Genomic DNA, 19,043 nt, shown 5'->3' on the forward strand with positions numbered 1-19,043 from the left:
GGGATCGGACATACTGGTCATTCCTGTTTGGGATGGCCAAAGAGATAACGCCTGGCATAGAGCCCATCTGTCATCACAGGATTCTCAAAGCTGTTTCAGGTGGGACTCCTTGCCCACACAGAGCGTCTGCCCTGGCCCCTGCCCTCCCGGCCCCAAACATCTTCTCTTCTCCAGGAATAAGACAGCTGTGACCAGCAGCCAGCCCAAAGGAGAACAAGGTAACTGCTCAACCTCCACCCAGATCAGCTTTCTGTTCCTTATGCCCAGATGTCTCCTAACCCCTGCAGGCCATGGGCCACAAGGCAGACCATGGGGAGAGGCTGGGTGACTCTGGGGAGTCACAGCTTGGGAACCTTAGAGAACACTGTTGTTGTAGTTGCTTTTGCTCCAATGCATCTGGTTGTGTGACCAACATCTGTTGGGACTTGTCTCTTACAGATACAGCTGTGGTGAGTAGCTTCCAGTCCTAGTTCTGCCCCCTCCCACACCCTCACCCCTGTGAGCCATCTGAACTTGGACTTTGGAAACCTTAGGTTTCCTCCTAAGTTAAATGAGAATGATAATCCTGACCTCACAGGGAGGATAGTAGGATGATATAGGAGTCTGCGCGTGAAATGATTCATAAACTATAAAATTCAAGTTCCTGTCCAGGCTGTTAACATAATTTTGTACTCCGAGTTCTTCTTCCCTTCCTTAGGGAGGTGCCAAATGGTACAAGCTTCAGGTTCCCCCAAACCTAGACCTGCCCTGAGTATCATACCAATGATAATGATTAGCATACGGGGACAAGAAGGACTCCAAGGTCAGATAATACAGAACTAAAATCCAAGCTGTGTGGTCTTCACCAAGTTGCTTAACCTCTCTGAACCTCAGGTTTCTCATCATAAAGCAGATAACCCTCAAAGATTGTTGTGAAGATTGAATCTAATAATCTCTGTAAGGCACTTAACATAGTTCCTGCTGAGTGAGCACTTTTTTTTTCTGAGCACTTTCTACACAATAGTTTCCTTTTTATTATTATAAACTCTCAGAGACAGGGACTCTAAATCAAATTGCAAGAGAGTGAGGGCTGAAGGCTGAACTTCTGGGCCAAAGTTCCTTCAGCCTGCAGAAAAGAATGTGCAGGGGAAGTGAGTCTCTATGCTGCGGTATGAGAAATCTGAGTTCGATTCAAGAAAGTACATAGTTCCCTGAAGTTCCCTTTCAGTTAGTTTCTTCGGAGGATGACTAGCGCTTTGCGCTCCGCCCACCTACCTCCACCTGGGGCCACCCACTACACACCTAGGGAGGCTGGCGTTCTGCCCAGTCTCCAACACTCAGGCTGAGCCTGGGTAGGAGGAGGAGACCTCTGTTGGGCTGGGCCCTGAAGGCTGGAGTGGACGAGACACGGTTAGAGTCTAGGCCCCGCTCCCGGGCCACACAGTGCATTCTAAGCAGAAGGGACCCATTTCCACCCCGAATGGTTTATAAGGGATACCAGAAGGCGGAGCCCTTTGTGGGGAAGCGCTGTCTTGCGGCTCATCACAATTAGCAATGCTCGGTTAGTACGACTGCTGAATATCCGTCTGGCTTTGCGGAGGGACCATATCCAGCCCGGATCAGGGTGGGCAGGGGCGGGCGGGCAAGAGAAACACATCTCGACAAGGACAGCGAAGGGACTGGGTGCGAGGAAGAACATCCAGAGACCGCCAACAGCCTCTCAGGGACTCACAGCGCTGCGGAGGCGAAGCCGGCATTCCACCCAGAGGCGCGCGAATGTCGCCTCCCAGATGCGCCAACGCCGGGGCTCTCCAGCGGGCCCGCAGAGGTGGCCGCGCCAGGAAAGGCCTTTCCAGCAGCGGTAGCCGCGGGAGCAAAGCAGCCGGACAAATCCCACCCCCCGGCCCCGCCCGTCCAATCCATCTTGCTCGGGAGGTGACGCGCCCTGGGAGAAGCAAGGGGCGGAGAGGGGAAATCCAAGCCTTTGGGGGCTCCCGACAGGTGTTTGGGGGAGAGGGCGGAGCCTGGTTAGGGAGGATGAGGAGGGAGGGGCGGTGCTGCCCCTTTAAGAGGCGGTAGCGGAGCCGGGACCTTTTCTCTTTCCCCGGAAGGAAAGCGGAGCCCGGGCTGGGCGCGCAAGGTGGGGAGGTGCGGGCTTGGGCGTGGGGAGGCGGGGCGCGCGCGCAGGGGACCGCTCCCTCCCGTCTCTCGTGCGGTCAACCGGTCTGCGTTCCCAGATCCGCCGCCGAGCCAGGATCGAAGGCTACGGTGCGGCCAAGGGGGCGCGGCCGGGACGAGCTGGGGGCAGGGTGCCGGGGGCGGGGGGGGCCCGGTGACCCGCGGGCCGGGCAGGCGGGAGAGTAGACCCGCGAGCCTCGAAGAGGAGTCTGAGAGCGCAGACCCTGAGCGGACGTGAAACTGACCGGGGCTGGGGGCCAGAAACTTCTCAGCGCTGCGGGGCTCAGCGACGCAGCCCGCCCGAGTGCTCTCCGGTGGCGCGGGGAGCAGGTGAACAGGTCCTCACTCCCAGCTGCACGCCCTCACGCGCTCTTGCCCCGGCCCCCGCCCCCGCAGCCATGGGCCCCGGCCCCCGCCGCTCCGCCTGCGTCCCACGCCGGATGCTCTGTGCGCTCGCCTTGATGGTGGCAGCCGGCGGCCGCGTCGCCTCCGCCTTCAACCTGGACACCCGATTCCTGGTGGTGAAGGAGGCCAAGAACCCGGGCAGCCTCTTCGGCTACTCGGTCGCCCTCCACCGGCAGACGGAGCGGCAGCAGCGTTACCTGTAAGTTGAGGTTGGCTGGGGGTGGGGAGGGGCGTTGGGCGGGGGGGGACAGAGTGTGTGTGCAGGGGTGCGGGTGGATCCAGAGCCGAGTCGCAGCCCGGCTTCCAGGCCCGCGAGGCGCGGGCTCTAGTGAACGGGTATTAAACGGGGTGGGGGGGAAACCTGGGCAGGCCTTCCCTACCCAGGTCTGGCGGGAAGCAGAGGGATTGGGTGTGGGATGGGGTCCGCAATCCCTAGCAAGTGCTGACCCAGCCAGAACCTGTCTAAACGCAGCCCCTCAGCCCTATAAAGCTGTCTTGAAAGTAGAAGTGGGATCCCCGTTTCCTGAGCCTCCTCCCACGCCTTCGACCACGTACCTAATGTAGGAATACTTCTCTCCAGGGCTGGGACCTGGGGAAAACTGCAAGGTAAACACCCAGTGGATCCCTCTTCCCCCTTAACTGGGAAGAAACTGTGGCCCGGTATGTTTAAGCGCCAGGGCCTTGCCAGCCACACCCTCTGCAGATCCAGACTGGAGGGCCTTGCAGCCACTGGGAGCTTGATGCTTGGCGGGTGCAGGGTGAGGTGATGGGCAAGTCTGGGCCTTTGGAACTGTCCAGGAGCTTCCTCTGACCCCTTGAAGACGGGGAGACAGAAGGAGCTGTCCCAACTCCTGCTTGCACTCCTGTCCCCCACCCCAACCCCCACAAGGGCGCCCTCCCACCAGACGTCTTCCCTGCATTCCACAGATTCATGTTGAATCTTCAACCCTGAGTGTGTTTGTTTTGGTTTGAAGAGGGAAATGGTGTTTTTCTCTTCTGTTCGCCTTCCCGGACAGCTGTAAGGAGAAGGAGGGGGAACAGCTACCCATAGGGGAGAGGAGCGAAGGAGATTGCATCCAGCTGCTCGTGTTTCCTATTACCCCCCCCAACCCCCACCACGGCCACTGCCACACTCCTGCCTAGAGGGGCAAGTCTAGGTTTTAGAAGTTTCTCTGCCCTGGGCTCAGGTGCTGAGGTTGGCAGCTGGGGAAAAAAAGGCAGCTGGGAGAGGGGAGGCCACGGCAGAAGGGAAGGAGTTGGGACAGGTGTGGCAGGTCCCACCTACCTCTTTGGGCTGGGGAACCTATCAGACATCTACCCCAACCTGGTGTCTAGCTCCACGAGTAAGAGGACGGGGTTTCCTACAAGGTGTATTGAAAGCTTTCCCAGCTCTGGCTGGGGCCTGCAAAATCTTGAGGAAGCTTGGAATATCCAAAGTCCAAACTCTGCCTCAGTCTTGGCCTCTGCCCTGCTGGCCCAGCCCTGGCCCAGTCTACTTGCCTACCTGGCCTCCATCTCGCTTTTGCAGAGGCTAAGGCCGCCACACCCTTCCCAGCACAGCACCAGCAACTGTGGGCTGCCCTTGACCAGTCCTTCATCTTTTGGAGACCCTGAAAGTGGCTACCAGCCCAAGTTTCTGTATTGGCACTCTTTCTGCCCCAGCCCAGAAAAATAATTTTTAGAATTCCTTTTATTTTTTTTTTAAGATTTTATTTATTTATTTGAGAGAGAGAACAAGTGTGCACGAGCAGGGGTAGAGGCATAGGGGAGAAGCAGGCTCCCCACCGAACAGGGAGCCGGATGCAGGACTGGATGCAAGGGCCTTGAGATCATGACCTGAGCTGAAGGCAGCTGCTTAACTGACTGAGCCACCCAGGTGCCCCAGATTTTTTTAGACTTCAATACTGAATCTGCATGATATAAGACAACACAGTGGAAAAAGAAGGTGGGGAAAACAAGAGTGAATAATGAAAATCTGGAGTAGATAATGGCCTCTGTAAACCCCACATCCAACCCCCTACCCGCTGTGTGACCTTGAGCAAGATATTTCCCTTCTTGGGGCCAGTTTTCTCCAAAGAGAGGTTGGACCTGGATCTATGTCCTCCTTCCTGCCTCTGTTGGCCTATTAAGAAGAAAGCAGATGCTGGGGAGGGAGAAGAGGCCCCTAAGTCCCCCTGCCAGTTTCCAGTCTTGGATCTGTCACTACTACCTGAATCTTAATGTCCCCACCTGTCAAGGGTGAGGGAAGGACAGCATGCCTTCTTCATGAGGTGCCAGTGGGACTGTAGTGAGACAGTGTCTGTACATCACTTTGTATGTGCCTGTGTCTCCGGGGAGCAGCTCAGGGCTCTCATGCCAAAGCCAGGCCATTGTACCCATGGGTCTCACCCTAGATGGCTGAGCAGAGGGGCTTAACTGTTCTTCCTGGGCAGCTAGAGATCACATTAGGCTTGCTGAAAGCCCAGAAGGTTCTAAAACTAATGAACTGTGGAGAGGCAGGTAATTCTAGAGCAAGTTCTCGGCCATTCTCTTGGGTAGCATGTCTCTCCCTGTGGTTCTCTATCTTGGCTCATCTCCTCCTTTCGCTGAATTCTGCCCCTTGGCCCTTTGGGAGGGCCAGCTGGGCCAGCTGGGCTAAGCTGCAGCCAGCTGTGTAGCCAGATGTGAACAGCTGTCTGAGCGCACAGCTTCGGGGAACCAACCAGTCAGGTATTATATTCTGTTAGCCTACAAGCCCTTTTGGAAAAGGGGGGGAGGTCTCCTGGTCCTGAACAAACTCTTAGCCTCAGTTCATTGAAGGTCTGCGGGAGGTGGGGGGGGGGGGGGGGGTCCTGCAAATACACGGAAAATCCTACATCTGTGCGTCCTTCGGGAGTAAGGGGAAGGGAAGAGCACAGTTCTCATCCTGTTTTCAAAGAAGGCCTTATTTCAGAAACGGCTAAAACTCCAGGTCTTTATCTCGTTCCCATCGTCTTTATCTCTGGACCCGAGTTAGGGAACTCCCACATCGGAGTTCACCCCTACCCCCAGGCCCTGGCTTCCCTGTCTCAGGAAGTGCGGGTGAGGAAGAGGGCCGGACCAAGGTGCTTCAGGCTTCTGGGTGGAATGTGTGACGAGCCCTGGGGAAGCAGAGGGACCATTACTCTGGGAGCTGGTCTCTGCCCCCGGCCCCCTGCACCTACTCTGTGGTTCCCTCCTGGGAATCCAGTTGTCCTGGTCTGGCCTGACCTTGTAGACCACAAAGATACCTCTGGAGCTCTCTCTCCCCTTTGCGCTTACTTGAACTTGAGGGTGTCTACGGAGCCTGGGGCGGGCGTGGCTGTGCCTCTGTCTGATGAGGTCATATCTGAGGTAGGCAGGAGCCAGGCTTACCTGCCATGCTCTCCTAAAACATGTTTCCCTGGGCAGGGCAGGCACCTGGCAGCCTCCAAGACTCGTGCTGGAGGAGATGGGCAGAACAGTTGTGGCTGCAGGCAGACCTGCACCGTGGAGCGCCCTGTTCCTTGGGCTTTCTCCAGCGACCCGCCCAGGACGAGGGCAGGAGGAAGGGGAAGCCTGACTTTTTAGAGAAAGAAATGAAAGGGGGTTGCCCCGAGCTAAGCTACGGAGGAAGATGTCTGTTGCAGCAGGAGAGATGGAGAATAGAGAACAGGGGGAACCCCCCTCTCCCCACACCGCAGAGGATCAAAAGGGGAAAAGATACTAAGGAGCCAGCAAGAGGGAGAAGAAATGAGACAAACAGCCTTGTTTGGGGCCAAGGTCTCTTTCTCCCATCCTCTCTCATTCTCTCACTTCCTCCGGCCTGTTGCTCTGGTTCTAGGGCTGAGTCACCAGGAGGGAGAGGGGGCTGGGTGGGCAGCGTCAAGGCGACGTAGGGGAGGATGGAGAAGGCTGTTGTTCGGCTGCCACAGGAGCAGCCTCTAGGGAGATGGCTAATTCGGGCGGCACTTTGGGCACAGAGCTGGGACCCAGCATCCGAGGGCGGCCTGCACCTGCACCCCGGTCTCAGCGCTGAAGCGGCGCTCGGTGCCACCCACCCGCCTCCAGGCCAAGGGGGCAGGGAACCCTGAGGAGTGCGGTGCTGGGGCCTGCGGTCTCTCTGCTGGCCCCTGTTACCCTCCAGGTTAACCGGAAGCTTCCGAGGTGCCTCCCTGAATCTTACTGGCCGATTCTCTGAGCATCACCCCACCCCAGTGCCCCCCAGGGAGCCTTCTCTTCAGGGTGAGAAGCCTGGTGCTTTGAATGCTCCTGGGCCCCATTCCCCAGCCTCCTCCGCTTCTGCCGTTTTCAGCTTGGCCGTTGCATTAGCTTTGAACCCTCCCCCACTACCCCCACCCCAGGAAGAATGATGGAATGGGGGTGAGGAAGTGCTTTTATGGAACTTGGAGTTCAAGGGCTCCCCAGAGGCCAGGAGGGGCTGTCTGGCTGGAGCCAAAGACGAGGCTGAGGAGCTGTCAGAAAGCCCTTGAGAGGTCATTTCATCCATCCCCCTAGTCCCGGAGGGGCCCAGCCCGGCTCCAGGAGAGGGGAAGTCAGATCTCCTTTCTTCTGTGCTCTAAGAGCTGGGCAGAGCATCCTGCTGGCCTCCCTTCTGACAGCTGCCTGGAGTTGGACTCACTGGTGATCTGGGAGGGGTCAGCGTTTGGACCCACTGCTCTGGAGCAGCCCCAAAAGCAGGCAGTAGAGGGGTGCATTTGCATTCTATTTTCCATTTCATTTCTGTACCAGGAAGAACTCTCCCACACCTGGCTGTGGCTTGAGGGATTTGGACCTGACCCTCTGCACAGGCCTTCCCCCATCCAACTCCCAGCCCCCTGGCTGGGGACCCATTAGATCCTGGGCTGGGAGCCAGAGGGCCTTAAAGGGCCTCTGAGCAGGCCAAGTAGGAGCTAAAAATACCCCAGGGGGGTTAGAGGGGGGCTCCCCATGGAATCTCTGGGGAGGGAGGGGCCTGGGATGTGGGGCTGGAATTTAGGGCACCCGCCCTGCCCCACCGCCCATCAGTGGGCACAAGGCTGGGGCAGGGTGACAGCCTGAGTGAGTATGGACGGCAAACGGATTGATTTCAGTCCCAAATGCTACTCATGGCTGGCTTTCCCTGCACGGTACCCCAGGAGGCTAAGAGGAAGGGTCCCTCAGTCCCCTACCTCTGAGATGAACAGAGCTGGGAAGTCATGGTTACCCTGCTCCCCAGCCACCCCATGTCCCCACAGCTTGGTCCCCCCTGCCACCCAGCCTGCAGCTGGGGGACAGCAACACTTCCACTGCGTGTCCCACCTCGGAATGCAGCCTGGGCTCCCGAGGCACACCTCGCCTCCTGAGGCCTGGACCTACCCCTTCAAGTTCATCGTAGCCAGTGCCCCCCCCACCCGCCCGCCCAGTGATTCTGCCATCATGGGAGGACTCCTAGGTCCCATCCTCCGCTCCCTCTAAACAGCCAGTCTGCTCTTTGCCCTCTGTTCCAGACTCCCTAACCACTCCTGCTTGCTTGGAGGAACACCTGCGGGGGACGGAAGTCCAGTCCCTGATGCCGGACTAAGTGCTCACATTGGCCATGACGTCATAGTCCAAATGCCCTTCTGAAACATGGACCCATTTGTTCCCCTCAACAACCCTGGAAGTTGGTGGGACAGCCGTGGTCCCCATTTCACCGATGAAGCACTCACAGCTCAGAGAGGGAAAAGAAACATCCCTCCTGAGGAAGAACCAGGTCCTTCGGTTCTTTTCCCACAAGCGGAGACATTTCCTTTCCCTAGGGCTTCTGCCTCCCTCTCTTACCTGGCAGTCACTAGGGGGCGGGGGGACCTGGGTGGTCAGGCAGTGGATTCACCAGGCACCCTCTCCAGGCCAGACAGAGGGTGACTAACCGGGCCCGGGCTGCCACCCTGGCGCCCTGCCAGCCCTCCTGCCCGCCCCTCCTAGCGCTGCTCTGCTTGGAGAAGCTGCACCCCTGCCCTCAGGGACACTTCCCAGCTGAGGTTGGAGTGGAGAAGTGAGGCGCAGGCAGAGGTCCCACCCCCTTCCCAGCACCCTCAGGCAGTGCATTCCTGACAGCCAGTGGGCGGAGGCACCCCAGGTCCCAGCATGCCCAGACCCAGCCCTGCCCACTCTCTCGCTGCCCTCACTCATGGGTCCCAGGCAGGAGCTGTGGGCGGGGATGTTGCTGTGCTCCTCCAGACTCTGGCAGGTAGCCCGGAGCCCAGTTCTGAGCTGGGAACCTCGGGATGATGATGGTGCCGGGGCCAGACGGAGGGGTATCTAGGAGGTGCCTGCTACCCAGAAGGCTGTGTCCATCAGGATCCGGGAGACCATCCAGGCAGAATGTCCACAGGCTACAGACAGGGAGGTGATGATCAGGGAGTCTTGACCTGAGGTGCACAGTATTTGTTAAATAGGCTGGTTCTGGGGTTCCGCCTTCAGGTTCAATTCTGATGGTCTGCTGTAGGCTGAGGAGTTTGCCAGTTTTTAACAAATCGGCCAGGGATTTCTTTTCTTTCTTTTTTTTTTTTTAAGATTTGATTTATTTATTTGACCGAGAGAGAGAGAGAGAGAGAGAGAGGGAGAGACAGCAAGAGAGGGAACACAAGCAGGGGGAGTGGGAGAGGGAGAAGCAGGCTTCCTGTGGAGCAGGGGGCCCGATGTGGGGCTCGATCCCAGGACACTGGGATCATGACCTGAGCTGAAGGCAGACATCTAACCAGCTGAGCCACGCAGGAGCCCCTGGCCAGGGATTTCTGATGCTGGTGGGCCAAAGACCATGTTCTGAGATATTGCTCCCAGGCTGCTCTGCCTTCCTGTCCTCTAGCCACCTGTCTGCAGTGGGATGTGTGACCAGGACCCTAGGCACCCTTCTAGGAACTTGCAGTCGCTGTCCCCAAAGATGGGTTCTGGGCATGCTGGAGGCAATCCCCACTCTCAGGCCCACCTGCCAAGAACTCAGCCCTGCGGCTCCATTGTCCACAAAGTGTCAGGTGCCCATCCCCTCATAGCTTGTATGCCTGTCTCTAGGGGGTGGTAGTGCCGTGTGGCGGGGGGCAGGGATAGACATCACCCAGGTTGCTTAGGGGCCTTGCTGACCTCAGCTCACCTGGCTCTGCTTTCAGGGACACTCCATGCATCCAGTGTCACCTTTCAGTGCTAGCCCCTGGGCCCAAGTCCTCATATAATTTAGAGAGGAAGGACCAATGCCTCCTGTGTCATCTCCCACAGCTCCCACCCCCACAGTTGAAACCTGTGCCAGGATTCCCCCAGTCATTCTCTCTTCCAGTCTACCTTTACCGCAGAGGCCAAAGCACCCCTTCCAAAACCCAGATCTGATCATGTCACTGCCTTGCTTGAAACGCCTTTCCTACCCTGCCCTCCCCACCCCCCACCATGTTCCTGGCTCCCGCCACACTTAGGGCTGTGCGGATCCTGAGTCACACTGCTTGTTCATGCTTCCTGGCCCTCATGCAGGTCATACCTTTGCCTACTGTGCCCTTCCTCCCTTTCTCCTGGTGAGCCCTGGCCATCCTCAGACTCAGTCCCGTTCCTCTGTCTGTGAGCCTCCCGCACTGCTCCCCATGCCATTGCCCTGGACTGGTTTGTGCCCTGCTTTCCTCTCTGGAGGCACTGACTGCAGATGTCTGTTTTCTTGCCTCTCCTGCGCTAGCCGCTCCTGGAGCACCGGGGCTGGGATCCATTCATCTCCTGACCCCAGAGCCCGGAACACTGCCTGGCACTGGTACACAGCAGGTGCTCAGCAAACATGTTAAACAGAAAGTTGTTCAAAGCACGCTTTGGGGAGTCTGAGCCCAGGCCCGCCAACCTCATTGGATCCTCCCCACCCAGGCTCCTGGCTGGTGCTCCCCGGGACCTCGCCCTGCCTGATGGCTACACCAACCGGACCGGTGCCGTGTACCTGTGCCCACTCACTGCCGACAAGGACGACTGTGAGCGGATGGACATCTCAGAGAAAAGTGAGGGGAGGGCGCTGGGGGTCAGCACTGGGGCAGGCGTCTGGGAGGGGGTAGCACGGAGGGTGACCTGGAGGAGCTATCCGGCTTAACTGGGCGGTTTCCACTCCCTTCTTCCCCTTTTGGGAGGAGGGAGTGCTAGAGGAAAGAGGGACCACGTGGCATCTGTGGAGCTGAGATTAATGGCGGGCTGGAGAAGGGCACAGGGAGGGTGGCCTGCAGGAGCGGAGGTCCAGGAAAACCAACCCCTACCCTCTAGAGGCTCTGAGCACTGGGAGGACGGGCGCCCCGGCTCATGATCCCTCCCATGCCCACAGGTGACCCTGACCATCACATTATTGAGGACATGTGGCTTGGGGTGACAGTGGCCAGCCAGGGCCCTGCAGGCAGAGTCTTGGTAAGTGGGCTTTCACTGTCAGCTCCCTCTACGCCAGTCTTCTCCTTCATCTCCCAGGAGCTGGAGGGCAGGAAAGGGGTCTTCAGTGAGTGAACTGGGACCTTGCAGATGTCCATTTCTGTGGCTGGATGTCTCCACGGTCCTGAGTGCCTCCTCCATCTGCACTTCTGGCATGCTTCCAGGGCCTGGCAGGGCCTGGCAGGGCCTGAGTCCTGTCTGAATCACCCGCTTCCTACCCCCCCACCACCGCCACCCTCTCCCGGGGTGCTCACCCTGCGTGGGAACGAGCTGAGGGAACTGTGAGGAGGAAAGGGCAGAGAGAGCCCGGGGCAGTGTGGCCTGGGCCCTCTCCTTCCTGACAGGCTGGCCGGCGGAAGAAGCACAGCCCTGCTGACCCCAGCTCACCCCTGGGGGTTTGGGGGCCACTCCCTGCTGTCACTTGTCACTTCCTGGCTGCCTTCTTCAGTGTCAGTCCCTGGGGTCTCAATTTCTGAATCCCAGATAGGCAATTTTTTTTTTTCATTTTTTAAAAATTGATGTGAAATCTACAGACAGTGAAACATACAGATTTTAAGTTTTAAGGAGATCTGACCAACCAAACACCTGTGAAACCGACACCCATCAAAGAGATATTGACATCACTCCAGAGAGTGTGTCCCCATCCAATCAATGGCCACCCCCATAGTCGTCTCTGTTATAGTTTGTTACCTTTGAACACCATTGCAAACCCCGGGTTCGCCTCAGTTCAAGGAAATGCTATTTTAGGACTGTGTTATGGAAGGCCTCTGTTGAGGGTGGTTCTAGATTTCGGGCCCTTCTTCAGTTGCAAGCATACCCACTCCACAGATGTTCAGTGAGCACCTACTGTGTGCCCCGCTTCGGCTAGCACCAGCGGCTTGACAGTGACTCCGGCCTGCTGCTGGGGGAGCTCACGGCTGGAAGCAGACACAGAAAGCCAGCAGACCCAGTTCCGGGTTTCCCCTGGCCTCTGGCTGTTTTATCAACACCCTTTTCTTTTTTTTTTTTTTTTTTTTTTTTTTTTTTAAAGATTTTATTTATTTATTTGTCATAGAGAGAGAAGCGAGAGCAAGCACAGGCAGACAGAGTGGCAGGCAGAGGCAGAGGGAGAAGCAGGCTCCCTGCCAAGCAAGGAGCCCGATGTGGGACTCGATCCCAGGACGCTGGGATCACGACCTGAGCCGAAGGCAGCCGCTTAACCGACTGAGCCACCCAGGCGTCCCTCAACACCCTTTTCTGATTGATGTGTCCCACGACTGTTTGTCGAGCCCCTCCAGTATATGGGAGAAGCTATAAGACAGGCAGGAGCAGCCTAGCGCTTAGGAGCTCAGACTTGGGAGCCTGACAACCTTGGTTTGAGGAGTCTCTGCGTCTCCCTAGATGTGAGATCTTAGAGACTTAGTTCTCTGAGCCTCTTATTTAAAATGGGGGGGGTTGGTGGAAATTGTCCCTACTCCGCAGGGGTATGTTGGGAGACCGACTGGAGTTCGTATGTGAAGAGCTTAGACTTCTGTCTGCCGTATAAGAAGCACTCAGTAGGCGTTTGCTGCTATTATTAACTGGTGTCATTGCTAAGATTATTTTAACAATGGCCCACCCATTAAGAGGGCACAGCAGAGAGGTTAAGTTCCTTCATCTGCTCTGTTTAGACCGGAGAGCCCGGGCCCCGCATCCCCTCATCCTTTCCCCTTTTCCTTTTGCCAAGATCTGTAAGCCACTCTCAAATCCAGGACCTCCTGGCCTTCCCAAAAAGTGTTCCCACCCTTCAGAGCAGATTTCTGAATCCTGGAAAGCAGATGCAGGTCCAGGTGTCACTGTGGCATGGCAGAAAAGCTGGGAGACCTCTTCGAGCTCCTCCCCAGCCAAGCCAGCGGTGCCCAGGGCCAAGGAGACAGCCGGCCTTCGGTCCCTGCTGTGGGCTCAGGCTGTGTGTGTCCCCAGGTCTGCGCCCACCGCTATACCCAGGTGCTGTGGTCAGGGTCGGAGGACCAGCGGCGCATGGTGGGCAAGTGCTACGTGCGGGGCAACGACCTCGAGCTGGACCCCACTGACGACTGGCAGACGTACCACAACGAGATGTGCAACAGCAACACAGACTACCTGGCCACAGGCATGTGCCAGCTGGGAACCAGCGGCGGCTTCACCCACAACACCGTGTACTTTGGCGCTCCGGGGGCCTACAACTGGCAAGGTAGGTGCTGCGGGGGGACGCCGGGAGGAGCGGAGACCACCCGCTCCCAGGGGGCAGAAGAGACCTGTTTGCCCCTCTCGCGCCTCAAGCACTTATTATGTTTATTAGCCTTAAACTATCCTCACGAGGCAAAGCACAGCGTCCTTAGACCCATTTTCCAGAAAACTGAGCCTCAGAGAAGTGAAGTCAGTTGCCCAGGGCCAATGGTAAGTTATGAAACCTGAACTGGAATTCAGGTCTGTCTGACTCTGCTTCAAAGCATTGAAAGCCTTATTAAGACAATAAAACATGCTCCTGGTGCAGCTACTAACTGGGACAGTAGGATTTGGTGACACAAAGAGAGACAGTGCCCCTTCTCTCCCACCTACCTCCCTTGCCCCGTTTCCCCGTACAGACTACTGAGTGTCTCACGGAGCCTCTGACTTATTTTAGAATATATAGATATCTTCATTTATTTTGTTTAAGATTTTATTTATTTATTTATTTGACAGAGAGAGAGATCACAAGTAGGCAGAGAGGCAGGTAGGGGGTGGGGGGAAGCAGGCTCCCTGCTGAGCAGAGAGCCCAAGGCAGGACTCGATCTCAGGACCCTGAGACCGTGACCTGAGCCGAAGGCAGAGGCTTAACCCACTGAGCCACACAGGCACCCCTAGAATATATAGGTATCTTTAAAACACACACACACACACACAGTGTCTTCTATCACACTCAACACGCTGTTCTACTTTCTCTTTTCCACTTCTCGATGAGCTGGGGGAATTTTTTTTCTCATCTGTACATAGAGGGCAATCTTTGGGGGGCCCGGGGAGTATTTTCTTTGGATCAAGAGCCGTGCTTATAAATGCTATGGCCACGCTCAGATACTTGGGTATCTGAGGCTCACAGCTCCTCCATCTCTGCCTCTCTCCACCACATAGTGGTGGTCCCAGTGAGCCTTCTCTCCTTTCTGCATCTATGTTAATTGCAGAACCAACAGGCAGAGGGAATCCCGAATCTCCTCCACTTGACCAAGAGGTAGTCCAGGGCATAGTCATAGGGGCAGACACCAGAGGCTGAGGGCTCTGCTCAGTCCTCTGGTCCTGCCTCCCCCACCAACCCCTAGTCCTTTAGAACCTCAGCAGGGCAGCAAGTGCCCTCCAGCAGCAGCCCCAGGGAGCAAGGATCAGGTGGACAGCTGAGTTTGGGGCAGAACCAGGAGATAGTGGTGTGGAGTCTGGTCTCAGTGTCTAGAACGAGAGCAATGTCATTTTGTGTCCAGGAGCCTGGATGACCAGATTCCAGCCCTGGCTCAACACCTGCTCCCTATCCCTGAGCCTTGCTTTTCTTATCTGCAAAATGAGCATCATTGTTCTACTTTACAGAGTTATTAAAGCAGATGTGATTTGCCAATGGCAGAGGGCTCAGAAATAAAAGGGGTTATTATATCCTTATTGTGTGGGGGTGTCAGGAGGACTTGGACATGGTGGTTGAAGGGAGTGTTGATTTAAACCCCTTCCTCCCCCTCCTGAAAGGAAATAGCTACATGATTCAGCGGAAGGACTGGGATTTATCCGAATATAGCTATAAGGACCCAGAGGACCAAGGAAACCTCTATATTGGTGAGTTGAGCTGTGGTGGGTCATGGGGTGGTGGAGGAAGGAGGGGGCTCAGTTCCTAGCACGCTGGTCTCTCACCTTCAGTGCTTAGTGGAAGAGTGAGGCCTCGGTGCAGGTGTGACTAGCACCATTGAGCTCAAGTAGCACACACTTATTGAGCACCACCTGTATGCCAGGCCTGTTCTCAGTGCCCAAAATTCACAGTCCCTACCTTCATGGAAGTCACAGTCTGGTGTGCAGGCAAGACTGGAGGCTGGGCATCCAGGGTCCACTTTCTTGTCCAACTTGGAATAAAGGAATAGAAGATATTTGGGAAGTCTTGGCGAGCAGGATGGAAGGGGACCAAGTTTACTGGGCCTTGACTGACTACCTCCCCACCCATCCTAGGGTACACAGTGCAGGTGGGCAGCGCCATCCTGCACCCCAAGGACATCACCATCGTGACAGGTGCCCCCCGGTACCGACACATGGGTGCTGTCTTCTTGCTGAGTCAGGAGGCAGGCGGAGACCTGCGGAGGAGGCAGGTGCTGGAGGGCACGCAGGTGGGCGCCTACTTTGGCAGCGCCATTGCCCTGGCGGACCTGAACAATGACGGGTGAGGATCCAGGGACAGCCTCTGGGGCCCCGCAACCCTGGGGAATGGCCAGGGCAGTAGGCCTGCCCAAGCCTGGGCAGAGCAATGGAAGGTCACTATTGTCCGGTTGTCCAACTGTCCGTTTGTTTGCCTGCTCCTTATTGGGATTTGCATGTTGACTGCACTTAGTCTTGATGAGATTCTGGGTATTTCCACGTCAATTGCAGGACACCTGCATCTACTTTTGTCCTTGTATGGTTCTTGGGGATGTGGATTGTCGGGGTGTGATCTGCGCTCCCTGTCTTTTCTGGGACGTGTGTCTTCTATCAGATGGGTCCTGATGACATTGCCACGTCCTTCCCAGGAGCCATGGCCAGAGATGCCATTTGTATAGCCTTGGACCCTGGTGCAGTTGTGCCCACTAAACAAGAGTTATGTCCCATCTCTCCCTCCTTCTCTCCCGTGCAGGTGGCAGGACCTCCTGGTGGGCGCCCCGTACTACTTTGAGCGGAAAGAAGAGGTAGGGGGTGCCCTGTATGTCTTCATGAACCAGGCAGGCACCTCCTTCCCTGCCCACCCCTCCCTCCTTCTCCACGGCCCCAGTCGCTCCGCCTTTGGCTTCTCCGTGGCCAGCATTGGTGACATCAACCAGGATGGATTCCAGGGTATGAGCCAGCGCTCCTGCCCCAGCACACCCACGGACTGGGTGCCTGCTGTATACCCGGCTTGACAGGACCCAAAGAGAGGATGGGATGGGGTTCAGGCCCAGGGAGTTCATGGCAGTAATAGAGAGAGGCTGTGCAGGGGGCGTGACCTGTGGTAAGCTCCGTGGGCCTCCCGGAGGAGTGGCTGTACCACTGGGCTGAGTGCGCAAACCAGAGGGGAACCAAAGGGGCCCCACGAGAGCGTGGGATACTTGCTCAGTCTACCCAAATTTAGTGGATGTGGGGTGTTCACATGAGAGATGAGTGAGGCTGGAGAGGCAGTGTGGAGACGGGGGTAGATGCTTTGAAAGCCAGGCAGAGGAACTGGGGCTTTACATTTGGGTAATGGCAGAGGGATGGGTGTCCAGAGGAGGTTCAGGGGCAGGGGTGTGATATGATAACTTGGTATCTTGAAAGATGGTTCTGGAGAGTGATATGGGATGGATGGGGGAGAGCAAGCTGGGGGTGTTAAGGTCACGAACGTATTCGATCAAGTGTGGGATGCTAAGGGCTGGGACATAGTGGGTGCCCCAGATATGGAGGGTGTCCGGTGCTCTGCAGGACTTAGGGATCGATCAGACGTGGGGTATCAAGGAAAGAGATAGATTAAGGAAGAGCCTTGTTGCAATGACAGCCCCTGGCTTATCTGGAAACCACTTTTCCCGATGACCTCAATTTCCTAGAACACTCCTGAGAACCAAAAGGAAGGCAGAGGAGTCGCTGAAGAGCGAAAATCGGTGCTAGAAAGTTCAGTTAGCAAAGCCCAAGCATTTACTGATAGAAGAGCCGTCCGGTTTCTACTCAGGACCTACTTTTCCTTTACATACTTTTCTAACAAGCTTGGCTTTCCGGTTACCTAGGCTTTATCAGATCAAAAGCGGCGAACTAGAAAGGCTTTAGCAAAGCCTAAGAAGATAATAAAACATGATGGGGTTTATTTGTGGAAACAGTGGTTAGAATTTTAAAAGTCTAAAATCTAAGGAATTTTTAACAAGGAAAGTGATAGTGTGCTTAAAATTCCAGCCCCTGGTGTTAGACAGACATGGACTCAACCGTCCCCTTTCTACTCATTAGCTGTGTGACTTTGGGTTTTCTGAGTCTGCTTCCTCCTCTTTAAGATGGGACAGCAGTCCCCAACCCCGGCAGTCTTGTCAGGATTAAAGGAGATCGGTGCTTGATAACTACCTGGCAAAGTCACCAACGGGGAACACTTGCTTTTGTGACCATGCTTGTAAATGCCATTGGAGGAACCAGGTGTCTGAAGGGGAATCTGGTGGAGGAGAGGGAAGGGACCATAGTAAGGAACAAACACTGGGCCAGTGCTCAGGAGTGTAGACCTGCCTGTCAGATTAACTTGTGGCATGACTCTAGGTAAATCCCTTGTCTCTCCTAGATCTGCTTTCCCACAATATAAAAACGAGGCAGCTGGGCTCACAGGGGTCCCGGTTTTAATCCTGAGCGGTAGAGCTCTGTTCTCTGATGTTCTGAGTGCTGCCTGGCAGTGTGAGGTCTGTTTCCTGCTGGACCCTGTGGCCTGGAGTGCCAGGTCGGGGAGACATGGGGCCCGCAGGACTCAGGGTGGACCTGTCCTGCCTCTCTTCCCCAGACATTGCCGTAGGAGCTCCATTTGAGGGCTTGGGCAAAGTGTATATCTACCACAGCAGCTCCAGCGGGCTCCTGGGACGGCCACAGCAGGTATGGGTGGACAGGAACAAAGGGTGCTTTCCCTCCTTCCCCTCACCTACCCTCTCCCTGTTCCCCCTGGGCGCCGCTCCCCAGAGCTCACCCTGAGCCTGTGCCCACTGCTTCTCCCTACCCCCAGGTAATCCAGGGGGAGGAGCTGGGACTGCCCGGCTTGGCCACCTTTGGCTACTCACTGAGTGGACAGATGGATGTGGATGGGAACTCATACCCAGACCTGCTGGTGGGGAGCCTGTCTGACCGCATCGTGCTGTTGCGGTAAGCCAGGCCAGTGGTGGATAGGGGCCTTTCTCCCCTCTAGCCCTGTCTGCATGGAGCCCCAGCTCTGTCTACCTTCAGCACTGGGTCCATGCAAGCCCAAGCCCTGGGCCTGGCCTGGCAGGGGCCAAGCAGGAAGCACTGATGTCTGTTTTCTGTGCAGGGCACGGCCTGTCATCAACATCCTCCATAAGACCTTGGTGGCCCGGCCATCCGTGCTGGACCCTGCGTTCTGCACAGCCACCTCCTGGTGAGACTCTTGGGCCCTTCTCTGTGCACGCGCTCCTCCTTATGTATGGGCAAACCAGGAAGGGAAACCCCTCCCCTGGCAACTCCTGCTACCCAACCCGTACCGGGTTGATTTCTGGGATAAGTATTGCCCCTTCTACCCAACCTCATTAAAAAGCCAGCCTCGTGGCAGGAGGTAATGGGCAAATACTGGAGGGGCGGGAGAGTGTGGTGGTTAGGAGTAGGAGCTCTGGACAGCCTTGTACAAATCCAGCTCTGCCCACTGCAATGGTAGAGGTGGGCTCTGGGGAGGGAGGTCCCAGAGGAGGAGGGAAGAAGGAGACATTTAAGTGGATGGGAGAGAGCCACCTTGAACAAATTATCTCTCCAAGTCTTAGATTCATTGCCTATAAAACAAAGTTAATAATAATAACGAATTTATGGGATCATTGTGATAATTAAATGAGATAAAGTACAAAAAGCCCTTCACATGGCACCTTGTCCACCTGAAGTACTCAGAATATGTTAGTGGCTAACATGGTCACGGTAATGATGGCGATGACTCCGAGACTTGTGTGAATGAGGCCTGGATCAGAAGGCAAATGGTGCCAGAGCAGAAAGCAGGGGTGAGTGGGAGAGGATCTGGACAGCGTGTCCTATACAGGACTGGGCAGGACACCAATCAACTGATGACTTCAGGCAAGTCATTCTTGCTCTCAGGGCCTCAGTTTCCCTATTGGTGACCTCTAACCCTGTTTTCTTTAAATTTTTAAAAAAGCTTTTATTTACTTTAGAGGGAGGGGCCGCCGCAAAGGGAAAGCGAGAGAGAGTCTCAGGTAGACTCCCCGCTGAGTGCAGAC

General features: G+C 56.1%; 1 protein-coding gene across 6 annotated transcripts in view; it reads left to right on the forward strand.

Annotated features, from left to right (window-relative positions):
- Positions 1 to 203: 203 nt before the first annotated feature.
- ITGA3 (integrin subunit alpha 3) overlaps positions 204 to 19,043 on the forward strand; it is a 30,167-nt gene continuing 11,327 nt past the window's right edge. The window contains exons 1-11 of one of the 6 annotated variants that reach the window (XM_059380100.1): positions 204 to 218; positions 2,554 to 2,761; positions 10,393 to 10,520; positions 10,835 to 10,914; positions 12,874 to 13,123; positions 14,635 to 14,721; positions 15,106 to 15,313; positions 15,761 to 15,957; positions 17,603 to 17,691; positions 17,819 to 17,955; positions 18,119 to 18,205. In XM_059380100.1, the coding sequence (XP_059236083.1) occupies positions 2,556 to 2,761; positions 10,393 to 10,520; positions 10,835 to 10,914; positions 12,874 to 13,123; positions 14,635 to 14,721; positions 15,106 to 15,313; positions 15,761 to 15,957; positions 17,603 to 17,691; positions 17,819 to 17,955; positions 18,119 to 18,205 (1,469 nt within the window). In that variant the 5' untranslated portion in view covers positions 204 to 218; positions 2,554 to 2,555. Of the gene's footprint in view, positions 219 to 1,356; positions 1,541 to 1,615; positions 1,981 to 2,010; positions 2,120 to 2,139; positions 2,248 to 2,553; positions 2,762 to 10,392; positions 10,521 to 10,834; positions 10,915 to 12,873; positions 13,124 to 14,634; positions 14,722 to 15,105; positions 15,314 to 15,760; positions 15,958 to 17,602; positions 17,692 to 17,818; positions 17,956 to 18,118; positions 18,206 to 19,043 lie in introns of those variants that run through there. The other 5 variants (XM_059380101.1, XM_059380105.1, XM_059380106.1 and 2 more) reach the window with 5 other exon arrangements.

Source organism: Mustela nigripes, chromosome 16, assembly GCF_022355385.1.
Source record: "Mustela nigripes isolate SB6536 chromosome 16, MUSNIG.SB6536, whole genome shotgun sequence".
NCBI classification, from domain to species: domain Eukaryota; kingdom Metazoa; phylum Chordata; class Mammalia; order Carnivora; family Mustelidae; genus Mustela; species Mustela nigripes.